The sequence below is a fragment of the Salvelinus namaycush genome, chromosome 16, assembly GCF_016432855.1.
Source record: "Salvelinus namaycush isolate Seneca chromosome 16, SaNama_1.0, whole genome shotgun sequence".
NCBI lineage: Eukaryota > Metazoa > Chordata > Actinopteri > Salmoniformes > Salmonidae > Salvelinus > Salvelinus namaycush.
Window position 1 is genome coordinate 20,155,654 of NC_052322.1, and position 21,663 is coordinate 20,177,316.

Consider the following 21,663-nt stretch of genomic DNA (forward strand, 5'->3'; position numbering starts at 1 on the left):
GTAATTCATGCCAAAACTGAAGAGGCATAATGTTGCAGCTATTGCATGTCTCAACTACCTGCATGTTTAGCTTGCGATAGGAGGATTGCATCAGGCTATTAAAATGATGCTGACTAAAAGCTTTATTTACATGTTTTAAGCTCCTGCAGAGGAAAGGAGACGCATGCTCTCCTGCATGTGCCTTATGGCAATATTAACTGCCTTTAAAAATAAATATATATATATATGTCTGATATAATGTCCAAATAACACTTCCACAGAAGTTCTTATAGAACAGATACTGTAGTTACAGAGTAGTCATGAATGCAGACCATAGTGTGGATCAGTTGTGTGTGATGAGTTTCACAAGCCAACCTTCCAATATAATTACAGTGAGATTCACTTTTAAAGACATTGGAAATGCTCCAAGTCTGATAGGAGCCAGATGTCACGTATATCAACAGCTACACTAGTCCTCCTTGACTGCATGGTTCAACTAAAACATGTCCTCCCTGGCACCATCCACACGTGGAAACTCAAATGCTTTGGCATGTAAATGTTCTTAAATAAATAAAGACTACATTGTCTTTGTGAAATAAGTGTCCGTATACGTACGTACACACACACACACACACACACACACACACACACACACACACACACACACACACACACACACACACACACACACACACACACACACACGTGTGTGGCCTGGGTTCAGTGAGGGGTGGGCTATACTCCGAAGTTGTCTAACCCTAACCTGTGCAGGTAAATGCCATTGACGAAGTGACCTTACGCCCCTCCCACGCAACCACGATTCAACTCGAGTCATAAAACAAAGAATGGAATTTCTGTAAACTAAATCAAGGGAAGCAAAGCAACTTGTCAAATTATAACATGCAAAGAGCATAGACAGGCCTATAGTCAAGCCGATAACAAACAGTAAAACAAATGCATAGGCTATTTTGTTCGGACAACATTGATTAGCCTAACGTTATATATTTACTTGCAACCTACTCGATAAACTTTATGAACGCTATTCATTGTCAATAAAAGGTATTCTAAATGATGCAAGTACTTTCCAGATAACAAGATACCCTGGACTCTAAAAAACAATGTCATAACATACTGTAGTTCTGGCGGATCTACTTACCGAGCGATTCGACCGTCGCTTTTTAGATCCGCGCGTGAACATGTCGATGGTTCAAGAAAAAGCGGCTTGGTTGTTTCCAAATAGTCAGAGTTTTTTTTAAAAATAGGTTGATAGATACATGAGGCATCTGAATTCACAGGACAAAGTAAAAATATGTCCCAATAAATCGTGTCCTACATACAGTACGAACTTGTACAAACCTCCTCTTCTTGAAGTTTTACGCACAGTCGATTTGCTGGAGTTGTCTGAAAATCACTGACGCATACGTAAGCACCCTACACCTAGATGACTGCACCGGTTTTCAATGTCTATTGACCGCACTCATTGAGTGGAAGCCCACTGCGCTGTACGATAGTTTTACCTACGTTACACACGTCCTCCTGTCGCTCTTGTCCCGGGCCCAGACGGTGCGCTCCTCAAAGGTTCATCATTTCCCATTTGTTACCATGTTCTTCTTCATGTGGTTTCCTGGCAGACTAGAGGCTGTGTTGCCTATTGCTGCCTTTTACAGGTCGGAGTGCGGATTGCACATATTGGTCACCGCAATTAAATGCCATCCCACTACTTTGGCCATAAATAATCCAACACCAGGCAGTCGGCCTGGGAGGATGGAACCCCTTCTCTCATTAAAATCGTTCATTACCAAGTATTTCTCTGCTGCTGCAACTACCACATATATCTTCTGTGATTTCCACTCCATCAGTGCAGTGCAGTTGATCACTCACTGGGGTGCTCCGAGTCAACTCACTCACCCTTAGGCTTTCCTCTACTCTCTTCATTGCCTCAGCATAGGAAACAGTTGGCCCCACTTGAACTCTGGCAATCTCAACCTGTCTCTCTCTCACAGGACACCTCGGATCCCCAGCTGCATGGGCACCCCCAAAGTTGACACAGTGCTTTCTCTATCCCAACTGTACACTCCCTCTGACTGTGCCCTCCTGCACATTCTCATATAGTGGGATCTCCCTTCTCCCTGCTGTAACATGTCAGAATCCTTGGCAACTAAAGCACCGAAGCGTGTTTGGAAAATAGGCCCTCACAGAATAGCAAATACAAGGTAACCTGACCTTATCAGGTAGAACCTGTGTCAAAGCTCAGCAAGACAGACAGGGTATTCTCAGTCTCGCCATTGCCACTGGGTCTATGTCTCACCAAATGGCAGGTGTTATAAACTCTAGAAATATTCCTTTCCATTTGATCCACCTCTACCGCACTGATCACACCTTTTAGCGGTGCCCTGCTCCGGAGAGCAAAGCACACCACAGAAGCGCCCACTTCCTCTGAGAGGCGAATACACACAAAAAAACAATTCCACTTCTCGAAACTGTCATAGATGTAACCATTACAAGTTTGTCCTTTACCCATTTTGACACAACATATGGATTGGCCAAAAAGCAGGAATTCACTGTTTCCAAAAATCTCACTGCTAACAAAATCATCTCTGGTAGGATTCTCAGGGCAAACATTGGAAGACTCTACCACACCTATTGCCACAGGTAAGCCCTCTACATCCTGGACTGGGTTAACTTCAGAGCCCTAACCATTGCCGACTGACTCCATTTCGTAATCATCAAGGTTCTCAAGAGAGCATGAAGACCTATAAGTAAGATTACTTGGTTTGTAATCAGGAGACTTAGGTATGTACTCCTCGAACAAAGATGTATGCACAGGAGAAGCTAAGAATCTCTGATCTTAGCAGCGCCATTCTTACGCTTTTGCGTCCTCGCAACCTAATCGATTGTTACCAAATGTGCCACACAGAAAACAATCGGACTTCCTAGGAGTCAACATTTTAAAGGTGAAGTGAACCACAGGGCAAGGTAACCTGCAATGCTGTGGAATGTCAATGAGACAATTATGTCACCTTTAAAAGGATATCCTGCTATTATCCATATGTCTAGACTACTAGTACATTCATTTCCATGGTTGATTTTACTATAGGGTTGTATTGACTTATTTTTCATCTCCACATTCTGCCTGGGCCCAGTTTCCCAAAAGGCTTTGTTAATGATAGGAGCACTAAACGAATAATGGAAAATCAATTAAAACGAGTGGCATTATGGACAGTACACCACCTCAACATTGAAATCGGCCAAGAATATCAAAGCTCTTCCCAATGTCGGCCTTATATAATCATCAAAAAGGTCTGTGGTTTTGAATCCCATTTGGTCTATCCCCTGCATTCAGGTACACTCAGACTCCAAAACAATTCCTATATGGTCACAGGTTGAGGAAGCCTTTTGAAGGACAATTTGGAATTGTGACTGCAATTATATTTTTGTGAACATAGAGGAAAATCTATCTGGTTACTCAGACTAGACTCTAGATGAGGAATGGGCAACTGGCCCTTTTGTGGGCCCACGGATCAATTTCCAAAAAAGGAACTCAGTCGGGTTCTCAACTTACTGTTGAGATTTAGAATAGTAGAATACACAAGGTGAAATTTCAAAATGTGGTTGTGCATCAGCAGTTTTTATCTTGTTATGTCAGTCACTGACAGTCACTCAACTTGCCCATGTCAGCAAAACAAAATGTTAGATTGGTAAATGTGTAAACATGTCGAATTACCGACCAAGGGGCCCCCATTGATTTTGATAGTCACTCTCACTCAGATATCATATTCAAAAATGAAAACATTTCTCTCCATCCTATAAAAACATTTTTAGAATTGCATGAAATTAGCTGTAAATCTGCTAATTTTACTGAGGGGGTTCAGATCAACCAGACTCATAGTGAAAGGGTGTTTGTTACCTAGTTCCCTGGAAATGAAACAAAACATGTTATCTAGGTCAAGTGAAATTCTAAACAAACATTAGTAATTATTCATAGTATTTTGCAGCACTCCATTTTATTGCTATTAGGCCTGTGTGAGAACAAAAAAAATAAAGTACAGAATGAGCCCTGGCCAAGTTCCAATTAGAGTGCAGCTGCTTCCATCTAGTGGTAGCTTAAGAGAGAGCACTCAGATCCTTGAACTTGTGAGTGTCACAAACCAGTATACACAGTTATTAGTAAGTACTGTGTATATGACAACAATGTGATTATACAATGTGTAGACACATAGTTATTAGAGAAGTTCCTAATTGTATAACAACTTGCTTTTATTGCGCAAAGCATTGTGTATGCCTCAATATTTCAAATACACACAAAAGTATGAAAAAATACATTAAAAACCTGTTAGAAATAAAACAATAAAACAATGCCAAATTCTTCCTTGAGAAATGTACTTTATATTTTTTAGATAACATTTACAAAAGATATTACAATTATAACATAGGCATCCTGAAATGCAACCACATAAATGATCAAATGCCCTTCTTTGCTAATTAAATTAATTGCTCATTCTAAATCAGTTGTTTTTCTACGAGTCTATAATAAAAATATTAATGTTTACTAATATAACTGCATACAAACTTTCAAAATACTTTTCCAAGGGTGCACTAACTGAGGTAACATTTCTCTTGTACAACATTAAATGTCTTTAAAATATCTTATCTACCATTGGTTAAAAAACACACAAAGAAAAACTGTTAAGAAACACACTTGACCTGAATTGGATTATTTCAAAACCAGGATAATGAAAACATGTTATCCCATTATTTTCCTATGGCAAGAGTACTCATGAGAAGTTCTTTGGTGGCAAATGAACATCAAACCTTACTATGAGTGCAGAGTTAATTGTGGCTTCTAGGTAAGTAGAAAAAGAGGCAAAACAACCAATGCAACTAAGGCACTACAAATGTTTCCAGCACAGGAAGCTGCTGAGTGGAGGACGGCTCATAATAATCGCTGTAATAGAGTGAATGGAATGGTACCAATACCACTGTTTAATACCAATTAATTTATTCCGTGCCAGCCAGTACTAAGAGCCCGTCCTCCCCAATTAAGGTGCCTTGACTAAGGGCTAGATTCTATAGCAGATCCGTGCTAGCAGACACCCGCATAGCGGTTGTTTTGGTGTCGGAGATGGAACTGCGTTAGAGCTGTCAAATCCACAAGCGGCTCCTTGTGTTAGTTTATCGCGGACCATGCCATTGGATGCAACGAAACCACCCAACTTTAAAATCCGACAAATCCCATGCAGCCACTTTACAAGTTCAAACACTCGAATGAGTGATGTTTCTATTGTTTATACCTCGATGTGATATGCTATAAATCCCCACCATCCAAATTAACATGTAAACATGCATTAACCTACACTTTCTATCGCCGTTTTGAACTTCTAACGCAGTAGGATTAATAAGGAAGGAAGTGGTTTGTGACACACAAGAGCAGCCTCTCACCTATTTGTCAGCTCATACTGCAGTGACACCTCCAACATATGTCAAAACCTCCGCTATGCCGGTTAACAGTCGATCTGATTGAATCGAGGCCTAAACGCAGGCAAAATTTGGCTTAATTCAACCAGCGCAATTTGAATATATTACAGTGGGATATGGAGAGGGTTATGACGCTGAGGTGAAATTATGACGACAAAGAGAGATAGAATGCCATTTGCACCAAAACTATTGATGTTACATTGTGATGTTATATTAATCTGAGCACCTCTATAAATGTAATTCTACAATCTAATTTCTAATATAAACCAATACTTTAGCAGTGGATGGAATTCAACAGAGACATCTTTTTTACACAATAGTTCATTAAATCAGAAAATGAATAATGTACTAGTGTGAACTGACCAAAGCTTTTCACCTCCTTATGATGCATAATATTTACATCTTTCCCTTTTTCACCAGACTAAAGATTGAACAATGGGACGGTATAATTGTACACCGAGACTGGAACAGCGGTTGTCAAGGGAATCTCTCCTGGAATTGACATGGTTCTTTTGAACATACTGATCTCAGTGCAGTATAACATTATCCTCTCTGTGTCAGCCGTACTGTAGATGTTTCTCTCTTCTGACCCCAACATTGGTTCATTTCTGCTATTAATCTCTTCATTTGAGCATCAAACTTCCTTCCAACCTGCTGCACTTCTTTCACTCTTCATTGTCAACTCGTCCTGCACAAATGTCATTTTATTTAATTGGCTAAATTGGGGTTTATCTTCCAGAGCTTAAACGTTGTCATCTGGAAACAAAGCAGGGAATAGAACAAAGGAAATTAGGTGAGAAAATGTCAAAGTCCAAACTGTAGTTCATAGCAAAGCTGCATACAGCCTTATCCAAAATACCCACCAGTAGGCGCTGCTGTTGCTCTTGATGACAAGGATGATGGTGCAGACATCATAGGCAAACAGGATCCCAGCCAGCAGGCCAAACACCTAAGGGAATGGAATAACATTTAATCTAAACATAATCTAACCACCAAAGTCTACTTTCAGTGATGAATTGGGCTGAAGGATTTGAGAGCTGAAGAAGTAAGACATTTGAGATGCTTTCATTTGTATCTGTTAAAAAATCTCAGGCTGGTTAGACATTTGACTCACCCCTCCGGCAATACGGGCGCCATCCTTTGTTCCACTAATCAGAGCCATCAGAGAGGAGATGAGGTACATGGCTGTACCAGTAGAAGCACGCAACAGATCCTGGTAGGAGGAGACTAACATTAGTGAATGATTGTCCTTCTATATGCACTTGGAATGTCCTTGTGTTACTGTTTGTTTTTATGAATGTATCTATAATTTATGTCTGTGTGTTTCTTATTCTCTTTGTGTCTCTCTTTCTGTGTGTGTGTGTGTGTGTGTGTGTGTGTGTGTGTGTGTGTGTGTGTGTGTGTGTGTGTGTGTGTGTGTGTGTGTGTGTGTGTGTGTGTGTGTGTGTGTGTGTGTGTGTGTGTGTGTGTGTGTGTGTGTGTGAACATATACTGTACTCACACTCCAGACCCAGTTGACCACCTGAATGGACTTGTCCATTTCCATCATGAAGACGACAAAGAAGATGATGGCGGAGACCATCTCACAGATGGCCACTCCATAATGACCTCCATAAAATGACACAGTATAGCAGATTAGGATGGTAAGACTGATGAGCTGAAAGAAAAGGATAAAAAAATGATATGGGGGAAAGGAGAGTGAGAGGGGAAGAGGAGGGAAAAAGCAGCCTGCATGGAAATATTTGGTGCAAAATGTTAATAAAGGTACTTAGCAAATGCCAAATCTGTGGTACACAAAAAATAGCTTTTTTGGCTCAATGCATCTGTAGCCTAATTACTTGACCTTGCGATGTTATTCACAGCATTTCCTTTTAAGGAAATCACTGCTACGTATCCAGGAATCCTTTGAGAAGTCTCGCTGTAGTTTACAACAAACTGACAATTAGGCTCCAAATTCGGCTCTTCCATTTGAATTAGCAGTACTGGTTGAATGGCTTGATTAAAACTCATCCCAGACCGCAGATCAGCAGTGATAGGAACTGTCATCTCAGAGTCATATGAATCAAAGGAAGGCAATATGCCGGTTGACTTTTGACCCATATGCTATCCATGATAGCCTTCTTCTCCAAGGCCCAGTCTAAGTGAGACCAAGGGGCAGCACAGTCAAATGGACAGACACCCTAACTGCCAAATCACACACTCACACTCACATTAGCATCTTACAACAGGACACAATAAACACACCCACACAGTCTATGTGTGGTTAAAGACCCTGTGGTGAAGCAACGAAGTAAACAAACACTCAAAGCTGTCCCAAATCACACGAAACAACAACAAACATAGTACACTCTTAGAAAAAGGGTTCCAAAGGGGTTCTGCAGCTGTCCCCATAGGATAACCATTTTTCATTACAGGTAGAACCCTTTGAGACACAACTGTCTCAAAGATTTAAAATGGCCCAATTTTTGTTATCATACTATGAACAAATCAATGGTATAGCATCATGGACATACTCATAGATCTGTATACGTTGCAGAAATAGTGTAATAAGGTATCACCACAAAGTAATATGTCATCATATTGGTCTATTCTAGGGAATGATATTCTATTTCTACAACAGACCTTCCATTCATAGTTTGGCTGCTCCTGGGTCGTTCTTGGGCTCGGGTAATATTTCAGTCCCTCTGACTTTTTATATTATATTTCAAGTATTGGGTCACCAAAATTACATTTTTTAAGATTTTGTATATACATTGAAATGTCCATTATAATGAATTGAAATAAATATAGCATTTGTTTAAACTTTATTTATTTTTTAAAATTTTATTGTTTAACTGACACAGAATTGTGTCATGTCCCCCAGGCATGTCACTTAATTTTTTGCTTGGGAAATTAATATTAAAATGTGCATATAATGAATAACATTTGCCCTTAATGCAAACATATATTTGTGTTCTTTTGTTGAGAAAGTATTTTGTTTAAAAAATGCATGATTACTGATTAAAATCACACAATTTAGCTCTGTCCCTCAGTCTACACTCAACCCCGTCACAACAACCAAACTCCGACAAGAAAATGGTCACTCCAGCCTTATGTGCCATCATTAACAGGAAGTGACATCATTCAACAATTTTCAACTGCATGGTACAGAAACAGGCAAGTAATCACATTCTTTTATATCTGTATTTTGTTGTTTTTTAAAGTCAGGTGGGGATCGTCAAGCTGACCAACTTGAAATAAAGTTGGAAAACTAGTACTTATCTAAATTATACTTTAACACATAAAGATATACAATCTATTAATTTCATGCACACCATGTGGTCTCCTGTCCTTCAACACATGAGGAGCAGAGGCCGTTTTGAGCCAAAAAAACTCAATCCCGTCAAATTCAACCCCATAACATGTTTCATTGTAAAGGGGTAGTAAACCTGTGACAGGGTTGAGTTATTTACTTTATTTATGAATATTGCATCTAAACAAATGAATTATTCAATATATTATACATTATATCTTGTTTATATTCACTTATAAAACATGCTGTAATGTGTTCCATGTGAACACAAAATATATTTTAAGGCAGGTAGCCTAGTGGTAGGAGAGTTGGGTAATGCTCTTAACTTCAGTTGTTCCTGTAAGTGGCTCTAGATCCTAAATTACTTAAGGATTATAGTGTATACATGTATATATTCTAAGAATATTTGATTTAACGTTGTCCATTGAAACATCTAGGGAATGATGGCACCCACATCAGCAGCAGAAAGAGAAACGCAGTGTCGATCACGTCAAAATGCTGACCCAGAAAATACCTTGAGAGAGAGCGTCAGAGATGGAAAATAAATGTTGAGGCAGAGAAAAAGAACAAGATCAGTGATGTACGTGAGAGAGACCAGTGTCAGAAATGTAAACATAGAACAGCATACAAAATAAGCATGGAGAGGAAAGGAGCACTGAGGAAGTTGACCCTCCATGAGACAAACACCTTGTGAAGAGTGCCGATGTTGATCGTGCGATGGAGGTGATGCCAAGCCCGATAAAAGCGGTGCTCTCCATCATGAGAATACACCAGGTCATCACCCTTGCTCCTGATGAGCTGATGTCTGGTGATGTCAGCTGCATTTGTTCAACAAAGGATGTAATCTGTACATGCTTTAACACACAGCACTTCAGTTTCAGGCAGAAGGGCCTGGCTGCTCCAGAACAGCCAGCCAATGAGGAAAATCCACAACCCGTGGATGAAATCCAGTGGGGAAATCCACGTCTTCTTGGGCAGTGGTGTGTAGTGGAATATGATGATGACCTTTATCCAGGCATCAACTTCAGCACGGATGAAATGAGTGTACAAGTGAAATGTATGCATCGTGTTGGACCAAACAGATTTTTATGGACTTCGAGACGACATCCACTGGTATCAGTTTGATGAAGTCCTTGAGATGATTCCACACCCACAGCGTGTGACATCCTGCGACGTACTGTAGAGATTGAGAGAGAGACGTGTGGGCCAGACTCTCAGGAAGAAAACCATGAATGAGTGAATATGGTGCTCCTGAAGAGGAGGATTGTCATGCTGACACTAGTGCTGTAGTTACAGCTGTTCTAACATTCTAAATGCCCTTGGAACATGTTCCTACAGTTTGATGACACAAACTTTTCTGATGAAACCTGTTGAATGTTATTAATTTCTAATGCCTGATGTGTTTTTATTTGTTTCAATATTTACTGCTATAGGCCTATCAAATGTAGTGCAGATTATTCTAAATATTTGAAATGTCCTTATTACATTTCATTGCATACAATGAAATGCAATGTTTCGGGGTAAGTCTTGGAGGGATTTCGATAGTAAACTAAACTAGTTTATATGGAAACCGATGTGTCTCTTCAACACCGTTACTGTATTCAACCCTGTCACCCTAGTTTCAACCCCATCACATGACAATATTTGTTAAATAATATGGCGAAGATGAATAAATATAAATGTAATGTTTTCTGAGCTCAGTCTGAAATGTTAAGGACAATCCCAAAAAGATTAGATTTATGTTAAAATTCTGAATTGAAAGCATTTTTTTTATTTAAATGAGGTAAAGTTGGTTTTATATTCACACGTTTGGACATTCAACAGACATTCGCCAAAAGCCATTTCAAATTGTAGAAATCAAAAACGAATGAATTGATTGTCACAAATACATTAAAATAGATATTGTTTATTCTATAAATGTCTAGCATACTTTTACAACCTTTGATTTGAGGAGAAATTCCAGTTTTGACTTTATAGAAATACATCAAATCTATCAAATGCCATTTACTCAATTTTATTATTCTACTATGAGAGATACTAGATACATACTATGACAGCAATTTACTGTAATAGGTACACACGTTGTGTCTGGCACTGTAACGGCAGCCTTCCTCCTCTTCGTCTGAAGAGGAGGTGTAGCAGGGATCGGACCAAGACGCAGCGTAGCTCGTGTTCAACATGATTTAATAATGACGATTAAACAGTGAACACTTACAAAATACAAAATAACAAACGTGGCTTACCGATACAGCCCTATCTGGTGCAGAGAAAACACAGAGACAGGAAACAACCACCCACAAACCCCAACACAAACAAGCCACCTATATATGATTCCCAAGCAGAGACAACACAACACACCTGCCTCTGAGAACCATATTAGGCCAAACATAGAAACAGACAAACTAGACACACAACATAGCTCGTGGTGCCCGCACTGGTGGTACCGGGCTGAGGGCACGCACCTCAGGGCGAGTGCGGGGAGAAGGAACAGTGCGTACAGGGCTCTGGAGACGCACAGGAGGCTTGGTGCGTGGTACCGGAACTGGAGGTACTGGGCTGGAGACACGCACCACAGGGAGAGTGCGTGGAGGACGAACAGGGCTCTGGAGACGCACTGGAAGCCTGGTGCGTGGTGTAGGCACTGGTGGTACTGGGCTGAGGGCACGCACCTCAAGGCGAGCCCACCCAGCTCACGTCCTGACCAACACTAAAACAAGCAAAACACATAAGAACTATGGTCAGAACGTGACAGTACCCCCCTCCTGAGGTGCGGACTCCGAACGCACCCCCTAAAATTCAAGGGGAGGGTCTGGGTGGGCATCTGTCCGCGGTGGCGTCTCCGGCGCAGGACGAGGCCACCACTCCACCATTGTCTTTTTCCCCCTCCTTAGCGTCCTTAGTGGCGACCCTCGCCCCCGACCTTGGCCTAGGAACCTTCACAAAGGTCCCCCCTAGATTGAGGAGACAGCTCAGGACAGAGAGGTGGCTCAGGACAGAGAGGTGGCTCAGGACAGAGAGGCGGCTCCTGACTGGCGGGCGGCTCCTGACTGGCGGGCGGCTCCTGACTGGCGGGCGGCTCCTGACTGGCGGGCGGCTCCTGACTGGCGGGCGGCTCCGGCGGCTCCTGACTGGCGGGCGGCTCCGGCGGCTCCTGACTGGCGGGCGGCTCCGGCGGCTCGGGGCAGACGGGCGGCTCAGACGGCGCTGGGCAGGCAGGCAGCTCAGACGGCGCTGGGCAGGCAGGCAGCTCAGACGGCGCTGGGCAGGCAGGCAGCTCAGACGGCGCTGGGCAGGCAGGCAGCTCAGACGGCGCTGGGCAGGCAGGCAGCTCAGACGGCGCTGGGCAGGCAGGCAGTTCAGACGGCGCTGGGCAGGCAGCCGACTCTGACCTGCTGAGGCGCACAGTAGGCCTGGTGCGTGGTGCCGGAACTGGTGGTACCGGACTGGAGACACGCACCTCAAGGCTAGTACGGGGAGCAGGAACAGGGCACACTGGACTCTCGAGGCGCACTATAGGCCTGGTACGTGGTGCCGGCACTGGTGGTACCGGGCTGAGGGCACGCACCTCAGGGCGAGTGCGGGGAGAAGGAACAGTGCGTACAGGGCTCTGGAGAAGCACAGGAGGCTTGGTGCGTGGTACCGGAACTGGAGGTACTGAGCTGGAGACACGCACCACAGGGAGAGTGCGTGGAGGAGGAACAGGGCTCTGGAGACGCACTGGAAGCCTGGTGCGTGGTGTAGGCACTGGTGGTACTGGGCTGAGGGCACGCACCTCAAGGCGAGTGCGGGGTGCTGGAACTGGAGGCCTGGTACGTGGCGCCGGCACCGGAGTGCTGGTGCATGGGGCTGCCACAGGAGAGCTGGTGCGCTGAGCTGGCACAGGACGTGCAGGGCTAGGGAGGCGCACAGGAGGCCTGGTACGTGAGGCTGGCACAGTCTTCACCAGACGGCTAGCCCGCACCTCAGGACGAGTATGGAGAGCTGACTCAGGTGACATCAAATCCCCGACACGCTCCGTCGGGCGGATGTTGTGCCTCCAACACCAACACAACACCTCCCTCATAACTCTCTCCTCCAATTTCCCCATTAGATCCTTCACAGTCTCTACCTCGCTCACCTCCAATACCGCCCTCACCGGCTCTGGTTCCATCCTTGGCTACTTACGGTAAGCAGGGGGAGTTGGCTCAAGTCTCCTACTTGACCCAGCTGCACTCCCCTTTAGTCCCCCCCAATACATTTTTTGGGTTTCTTCTCGGGCTTCCTACCGCGCTTCCGTGCTGCCTCCTCATACCACTGCTCCTCGGCTTTAGCTGCCTCCAGCTTTTCACGAGAGCGGTGATTTTCTCCAAACTTAGCCCAGTGTCCTTTACCGTTCAGAATTTCTTCCCATGTCCAGGAGTCCTGTGTAATGGGCCGCTGCTGCTGCTGTCGCTGCTGCCCGTTACTACGCTGCTTGGTCCGAGTTTGGTGGGTGGTTCTGTAACGGCAGCCTTCCCTCTCTTCACGAGAAGAGAGGGTGTAACAGGGATCGGACCAAGACACAGCGTAGCTCGTGTTCAACATGATTTAATAATGACGATTAAACAGTGAACACTTACAAAATACAAAATAACAAACGTGGCTTACCGATACAGCCCTATCTGGTGCAGAGAAAACACAGAGACAGGAAACAACCACCCACAAACCCCAACACAAAACAAGCCACCTATATATGATTCCCAATCAGAGACAACACAACACACCTGCCTCTGATTGAGAACCATATTAGGCCAAACATAGAAACAGACAAACTAGACACACAACATAGAATGCCCACCCAGCTCACGTCCTGACAAACACTAAAACAAGCAAAACACATAAGAACTATGGTCAGAACGTGACAGGCACAAGTGACGATTAAACTGATTTGGATTTCAAAGACTGCCATTATTGTAATGTTTGATATTACAACACTGATGTGTGATACCTTTTATATCAACACATACGTTTTTTGCAAATGTATGCCTCTATTACTACATGATTTATATTGCCTGAATACTCAACGATGATTAACACCTCAGTTATGTGTGCTTCTGTCAGGGTTGTGGTCAAATGCATGTCATTTAAAGTCAATTTAGCAATTGAACAAAAATCCAATTAAATTTGAAAATGTTCCTAATAGCAAAATCATGTAACAGAATTTGGGAATTCCAAAACTGTAATTCACATGTAAATAAACTTAACCCTGTTTTATGTTTTAATACTGTAGATAGAATGCTCTGTGTGCCAGAGATGGTACCATTCAGCTTGTCTGGGGATGTGATATGAGAATTAAGTTCTCCTGTTCATTAACCAATTCAATTTAATTACTCAGTCTGCGCTATCAGGATTTGTATGATACTGATAGAAATAAAACAGACAGAGGCCCAGCCTACATAGTTAAACGTTTATTCACGGAATGTTCTGCCGTGCACAGTACAAAGACCTTAAATTTATAGTGACACACATACTTCCACACAAACCATCAAATCCGCCCTCCAATAGAGTTTAGGAGAGTCCGTGAGAATAGTGTCTTCCTGTCCTCCCCTAAGATAGGGAGAGACCTGGGAAGTTCTCAGTGTCCCAGCCAAGGTCGCCCCGAATCTGGCTCAGACAGACAGTCTGTTATCAAAATACTAGACACATTGTCCCCAAAACATTGATTCTGACTAAGAACTATACTCCAGGATATATTATTATTCCCCTGACTAAAACCATCCCACAGTATTATAATAATCGAATGATTCTAACACTTACATAAATGCATTATAATAATCTAATGATTCAAATTCATTTCATACAATCATATTTTTTTTTTTATTTATTTTTTTTATTTTACCGTTATTTTACCAGGTAAGTTGACTGAGAACACGTTCTCATTTGCAGCAACGACCTGGGGAATAGTTACAGGGGAGAGGAGGGGGATGAATGAGCCAATTGTAAACTGGGGATTATTAGGTGACCATGATGGTTTGAGGGCCAGATTGGGAATTTAGCCAGGACACCGGGGTTAACACCCCTACTCTTACGATAAGTGCCATGGGATCTTTAATGACCTCAGAGAGTCAGGACACCCGTTTAACGTCCCATCCGAAAGACGGCACCCTACACAGGGCAGTGTCCCCAATCACTGCCCTGGGGCATTGGGATATTTTTTAGACCAGAGGAAAGATGGCTAATCAATTTCAGACTTATGGTTTCAGGAGTGTAATATTCTAATCATTTATTAAAACACATTTCCTTATCAGGATGACAAAGAAGAACTTCAGCAAAGCCAAAAGAGAAAATGTGTAAAGTTCTTCGTCGGGCGAAAGAGAGGAGGACCAAGATGCAGCGTGGTGAGTATTCATTTTAATAAGAATACTTGAAACAAGAACCAAAACAATAAACCGACAAACGAATGAAGAGGAAACAGTCCTGTAACATGAACACAAACACAGGAACAGGAACAATCACCCACAACCCACAATACAAAACAGGCTACCTAAATATGGCTCCCAATCAGAGACAACGACTAACACCTGCCTCTGATTGAGAACCATATCAGGCCAAACACATAGAAACAGACAAACTAGACATACAACATAGAATGGCCACTCATATCACACCCTGACCAAACAAAACATAGAAACATACAACGCAAACTATGGTCAGGGCGTGACAAAATGATTGGAAGGGGCCTCGTTGCTGTTAAATTAGAGACGTATAAATAAATGACTGTTGTGCCTTGTAACTACTTTAAAATGTGGAACTGTTGCACTAAAAATGCAAACTTTGATTTGGCATACAATGTAAGATTGTAAACATTGTCTAACTTCATGTAGAACAAATTGCAAATAGAATTAACATTTCTTTACAGTTATTGCAAATAAATGCATATTTTCACTTTTTTCTGCGACAATCACTGAATCAGTCATCTTTAAATGCAATATTTGAGATTTTATGTATTTCTATCAAATCAAAACTGGAATTTCTACTCAAAGCAAAGGTTGTAAAAGTATACTAGACATTTATAGAATAAATCATATCTAGTTTGTTGTTTCTGTCATAATCAGTGAAAACGTTATTGATTTATTGTCACGTTCATCGTAATCCTCCTCGTCTGAGGAGGAGTAAGGATCGGACCAAAGCGCAGCATGGTTTGAATACATCTTCTCTATTTATTATAATGAAGACGCAGAACACTAAACAAACTTACAAAAACAACAAGACGAACGAACGTGAAGCTATATATGAAAAGTGCAGACACAGGCAACTTACACATAGACATAGACAACAACCCACAATACAAAACAGACTACCTAAATATGGTTCCCAATCAGAGACAACACAAAACACCTGCCTCTGATTGAGGACCATATCAGGCCAAACTAGAAAACCCCACATAGAAACAGACAACATAGAACCGCCCACCCCAACTCACGCCCTGACCATACTAACTAAAGACAAAACAAAGGAAAATAAAGGTCAGAACGGTACATTTATATAGCCTTAAATGGCATTTTATAGATGTTATGTATTTCTATCAATCAGAACTGGAATGTTTACTCAAAAAAAAGGTTGTAAAGAAAAATATGTGTTAATGTTGTGAGGTGTTCAGAAAATATATTTATTCTCGTAAAAAAAAAGTGTATTTAAAAAAAATATTACCGCAGCCCAAGAATAACCCTCCTATTGCAGTAAATGTAGGCTAATTTACAGCACTCTTTGTGTGAGTCTCTGGCTATAACAGTGATATGGAACAAACGTACTATTTCTGCAACGAGAATAATTCCTTTTAGGGTCTTGACGTAACCCTTCAGATTTTCAAAGCAGCCCGCATCCATATCAGCCATAACTAACTTGAATGTAACGTTATAGTTTACCAACTAATTATAACTGCTCTATTTCCCTTTGCAAGGTTGCAGAACTCAACGAAGACACAACTTTGTAGCTAAATTAAATTCAGTAGAAAAAAAGCGGACTGATGTTCTCTCTTAACTGCGGGGTTGTCTTTTCACCAAGTTGGAACTATTTCGAATCAATGAGTAATGGCAACCTCAACTTCCTGGATTTAGCAAAACTAGGTCAACAGAATAGGAAAGTGCACTTTTAGAAATGACTCCACTTTTTAAAATATGTTATTAGTATTTTTTTTATTTTAAGTTTGTCACATCTGTGAATGTGGAATGTGTTTTGTTGGTTGATTGAAAAACAAGAAAACTTAATAAAACTTTAAACTGAAAAAAAGAAATGACGGACTTCACCATTCGGCCATCAGATTTGCCACCAATGCTCCATATTGGACATATCATTGCACTCTACTCTGTAAACTGGTCCTCTCAGTATACCCGTCGCAAGAACAAAACCTGCAGGATCTCCTTCACCACAGCCAACGTGAGTAAAACATTTAAATGTGTTAATCCTCGCAATGCTGCCGGCCCAGACGGCATCCCTAGCCACGTCCTCAGAGCATGTGCAGACCAGCTGGCTGAGGTGTTTACGGACATATTCAATCAATCCCTATCCCAGTCTGCTGTTCCCACATGCTTCAAGAGGGCCACCATTGTTCCTGTTCTCAAGAAAGCTAAGGTAACTGAGCTAAACGACTATCGCCCCGTAGCACTCACTTCCGTCATCATGAAGTGCTTTGAGAGACTAGTCAAGGATCATATCATCTCCACCCTACCTGACACCATAGACCCACTCCAATTTGCTTACCGCCCCAATATGTCCACAGACAACGCAATCGCAATCACACAGCACACTGCCCTAACCCATCTGGACAAGAGGAATTCCTATGTAAGAATGCTGTTCATCGACTACAGCTCAGCATGTAACACCATAGTACCGTCAACTCGTCATTAAGCTCGAGACCCTGGGTCTAGACCCCACCCTGTGCAACTGGGTCCTGGACATTCTGATGGGCCGCCGCCAGGTGTTGAGGGTAGGAAACAACATCTCCACCCCGTTGATCCTCAACACTGGGGCCCCACAAGGGTGCGTTCTCAGCCCTCTCCTGTACTCCCTGTTCACCCATGACTGCGTGGCCATGCACGCCTCCAACTCAATCATCAATTTTGCAGACGACACTACAGTGGTAGGCTTGATTACCAACAACGACGAGACGGCCTACAGGGAGGAGGTGAGGGCCCTCGGACTGTGGTGTCAGGAAAATAACCTCACACTCAATGTCAACAAGACAAAGGAGATAATCGTGGACTTCAGGAAACAGCAGAGGGAGCACCCCGCTATCCAAATCGACGGGACAGTAGTGGAGAAGGTGGAAAGTTTTAAGTTCCTCGGCGTACACATCACGGACAACCTGAAATGATCCACCCACACAGACAGCGTGGTGAAGAAGGCGCAACAGCGCCTCTTCAACCTCAGGAGGCTGAAGAAATTTGGCTTGTCACCAAAAGCACTCACAAACTTCTACAGATGCACAATCGAGAGCATCCTGTCAGGCTGTATCACCGCCTGGTACGGCAACTGCTCTGCCCACAACCGTAAGGCTCTCCAGAGGGTAGTGAGGTCTGCACAACGCATCACCGGGGGCAAACTACCTGCCCTTCAGGACACCTACACCACCCGATGTCACAGGAAGGCCATAAAGATGATCAAGGACAACAACCACCCGAGCCACTGCCTGTTCACCCCGCTATCATCCAGAAGGCGAGGTCAGTACAGGTGCATCAAAGCAGGGACCGAGAGACTGAAAAACAGCTTCTATCTCAAGGCCATCAGACTGTTAAACAGCCACCACTAACATTTAGTGGCCGCTGCCAACATACTGACTCAACTCCAGCCACTTTAATAATGGGAATTGATGGAAATGTATGTAAAAATGTATCACTAGCCACTTTAAACAATGCCACTTAATATAATGTTTACATACCCTACATTACTCATCTCATATGTATATGTATATACTGTACTCTATATCATCTACTGCGTCTTGCCATCTTTATGTAATACATGTATCACTAGCCACTTTAAACTATGCCACTTTATGTTTATACACCCTACATTACTCATCTCATATATATATACTGTACTTTATACCATCTACTGCATCTTGCCTATGCCGTTCTGTACCATCACTCATTCATATATATTTATGTACATATTCTTTATCCCTTTACACTTGTGTGTATAAGGTAGTAGTTGTGGAATTGTTAGGTTAGATTACTCGTTGGTTATTACTGCATTGTCGGAACTAGAAGCACAAGCATTTCGCTACACTCGCATTAACATCTGCTAACCATGTGTATGTGACAAATAAAATTTGATTTCATTTGATTTGACTGTTTGTTTGTTGGTGGGAGAAGGGGATACCAAGACAAGTCGCCCATGGGCATACACTACCCGTTATTGAAGCAAGTAAGACTAGCTTAGGGTTTTTTGGATACTTGTTATTTCTTTCCTTGGGTCCAGCTCAGCCCCCCCCCCCCCCCCCCCCCCCTTACCGTGTGTTTAACAAATAAACCATAAGTGTTTAACGGTAGATTTAATTGTGACCAATAACATTTGATTTGATTTGAAGACCCACTGGTTGATTCTTATTTATTAAACCCTCTTAGGCCTCACTCCCCCTTATCTGAGATACCTACTGCAACCTTCATCCTCCACATGCAACACCTGTTCTGCCAGTCACATTCTGTTAAAAGTCCACAAAGCACATCCCTGGGTCGCTCCTTTTTTCAGTTAGAACGAGCTGCAAAAAAACTAAAACTGGACAGTTTATCTCCATTCATGTCCGACTCAATCATGCCATGGACACTCATGGACTAATGGACACTGTTATTGACTGTTGTGGCTGCTTCATGTCATGTATTGTTGTCTCTACCTTCTTGCCCTTTGTGCTGTTGTCTGTGCCCAATAATGTTTGTACCATGTTTTGCGCCGCTACCATGTTGTGCTGCTACCATGTTGTCATGTTGTGTTGCTACCATGCTGTGTTGTCATGTGTTGCTGCCATGCTATGTTGTTGTATTACGTCTCTCCTTATGTAGTGTTGGTGTCTCTCTTGTCGTGATGTGTGTTTTGTCCTATATTTTTATTTTTAATCCTAGCCTCCATCCCCGCAGGCGGCCTTTTGCCCTTTGGTAGGCCGTCATTGTAAATAATAATTTGTTCTTAACTGACTTGGGTAGTTAAATAAATACAAAATAAAAGTATTCTGCCAGCAGTGATGTCACTTTCGTATTCTTTGAGGAAACCTTCAAAATAGAATCCCCAATGCAATACATTGTAATAGATGGGACACATATTGTCTTGTAGAGAGAACATGTCTACCTGTTTCAGCTAAAGTGGGTGGGGAATACTCTGTAGGGTCTCTACCAAACAAATACAGTGCATTAGGAAAGTATTCAGACCCCTTGACTTGCTTCTACATTTTGTTACGTTACAGACTTTTTCTATGGATTAAATAGTTTTCCCCCTAATCAATCTACACACAATACCCCATAATGACAAAGCAAAAACAGGTTTATAGAAATGTTTGCACATTTATAGCAAATTTAAACTGAAATATACATTTACATAAGTATTCAGATTGTTTGCTATGAGACTCGAAATTGAGCTCAGGTGCATCCTGTTTCCATTGATCATCCTTGAGATGTTCCTACAACTTGATTGGCATTCACCTGTGGTCAAATCAATTGATTGGACATGATTTGGAAAGGCATACATCTGTCTGTATACTGTAAGGTCCCACAGTTGACAGGGCATGTCAGAGCAAAAACCAAGCCATGAGGTTGAAGGAAGTGTCGGTAGAGCTCCAAGACAGGATTGTGGGAAGGGTACAAAAAAATGGTCTTGTACATATCCAGTAGCACTTAGTTCTCCAGCCCCTCCATAGACCCCAATGCAATACACTGTATTAGACTGTACATGGGATACATGTTGGCTTGTAGAGAGAAAACATTTCTACCTGTCTCAGCTAAAGTGGGATGGAAAATACTCATTAGTGGTTAATTGGTTAGTTTTGGAGGGGGACTGTGTAGTACATGCCCAGCAGCACTTCGTTCCCCAATACTCCAAGGTTGGAGCTAGAAACACAAGCATTTCACTACACCCACAATACGATCTGCTAAATATATGTATGTGGCCAATAAAAATGGATTTGATTTAATGTATAGTCTATTAAAGTTTATTGCACTGGGGTCTATGGAGGGGGTGGAGAATGAAGTGCTGCTGGGTATGGACTACACAGTCCCCCTCCAAAACTAACCCTATGCCTAGAAGGCCAGCATCCCGGAGTCGCCTTTTCAATGTTGACGTTGAGACTGGTGTTTTGAGGGTACTATTTAATGAAACTGCCAGTTGAGGACTTGTGAGGTGTCTGTTTCTCAAACTAGACACTCTAATGTACTTGTCTTCTTGCTCAGTTGTGCACTGTCGCCTCACACTCCTTCTATTCTGGTTACAACTAGTTTGCGCTGTTCTGTGATGAGTTGTACACAGCGTTGTACGAGACCTTCAGTTTCTTGGCAATTTCTCGCATGGACTAGCCTTCACTCCTCAGAACAAGAATAGACTGACGAGTTTCAGAAGAAAGTTCTTTGTTTCTGGCCATTTTGAGCCTGTAATCGAACCCACAAATGCTGCTGCTCCAGATGCTCAACTAGCCTAAAAAAGGCCAGTTGTATTGCTTCTTAAATCAGAACAACAGTTTTCAGCTGTGCTAACATAATTGCAAAAAAGTTTTCTAATAATCAATTAGCCTTTTAAAATGACAAACTTGGATTAGCTAACACAACGTGCCATTGGAACACAGGAGTGATGGTTGCTGATAATGGGCCTCTGTACGCCTATGTAGATATTCCATAAAAAATCTGCTGTTTCCAACTACAATAGTCATTTACAACATGAACAATGTATACACTGTATTTCTGATCAATTTGATGTTATTTTAA

At 42.3% G+C, this 21,663-nt stretch overlaps 2 protein-coding genes across 2 annotated transcripts in view; both read right to left on the reverse strand.

The window, feature by feature from the left end:
- The window catches only part of LOC120061148 (protein prickle-like), a 42,717-nt gene extending 41,161 nt beyond the window's left edge, over positions 1–1,556 (reverse strand). The window contains exon 1 of the mRNA XM_039010722.1: positions 1,136–1,556. Coding sequence (XP_038866650.1) covers positions 1,136–1,177 — 42 coding nt within the window. The 5' untranslated portion in view covers positions 1,178–1,556. The remainder of the gene's footprint in view (positions 1–1,135) is intronic.
- Positions 1,557–6,277: 4,721 nt separating this feature from the next.
- On the reverse strand, positions 6,278–16,599 carry LOC120061552 (proteolipid protein 2-like). Its single transcript, XM_039011467.1, has 4 exons — positions 16,516–16,599; positions 6,956–7,111; positions 6,569–6,667; positions 6,278–6,403 (listed from the first exon to the last, which is right to left on the reverse strand). Exons 1-4 carry the CDS (start codon positions 16,597–16,599, stop codon positions 6,278–6,280), a joined length of 465 nt encoding a protein of 154 aa, XP_038867395.1.
- Positions 16,600–21,663: the final 5,064 nt, after the last annotated feature.

What these genes read in the sequence shown, in the direction of transcription:
- LOC120061552 (XM_039011467.1), bottom strand. Translation starts at nt 16,599, where the DNA reads ATGGCTGATATGGATGCGGGCTGCTTTGAAAATCTGAAGGGTTACGTC. An exon ending in TGGTCAACTGGGTCTGGAGT is followed by an intron (nt 6,668 to 6,955) that starts GTGAGTACAGTA and finishes TCCTCCTACCAG; the next exon opens with GATCTGTTGCGTGCTTCTAC. An exon ending in GCGCCCGTATTGCCGGAGGG is followed by an intron (nt 6,404 to 6,568) that starts GTGAGTCAAATG and finishes CCATTCCCTTAG; the next exon opens with GTGTTTGGCCTGCTGGCTGG.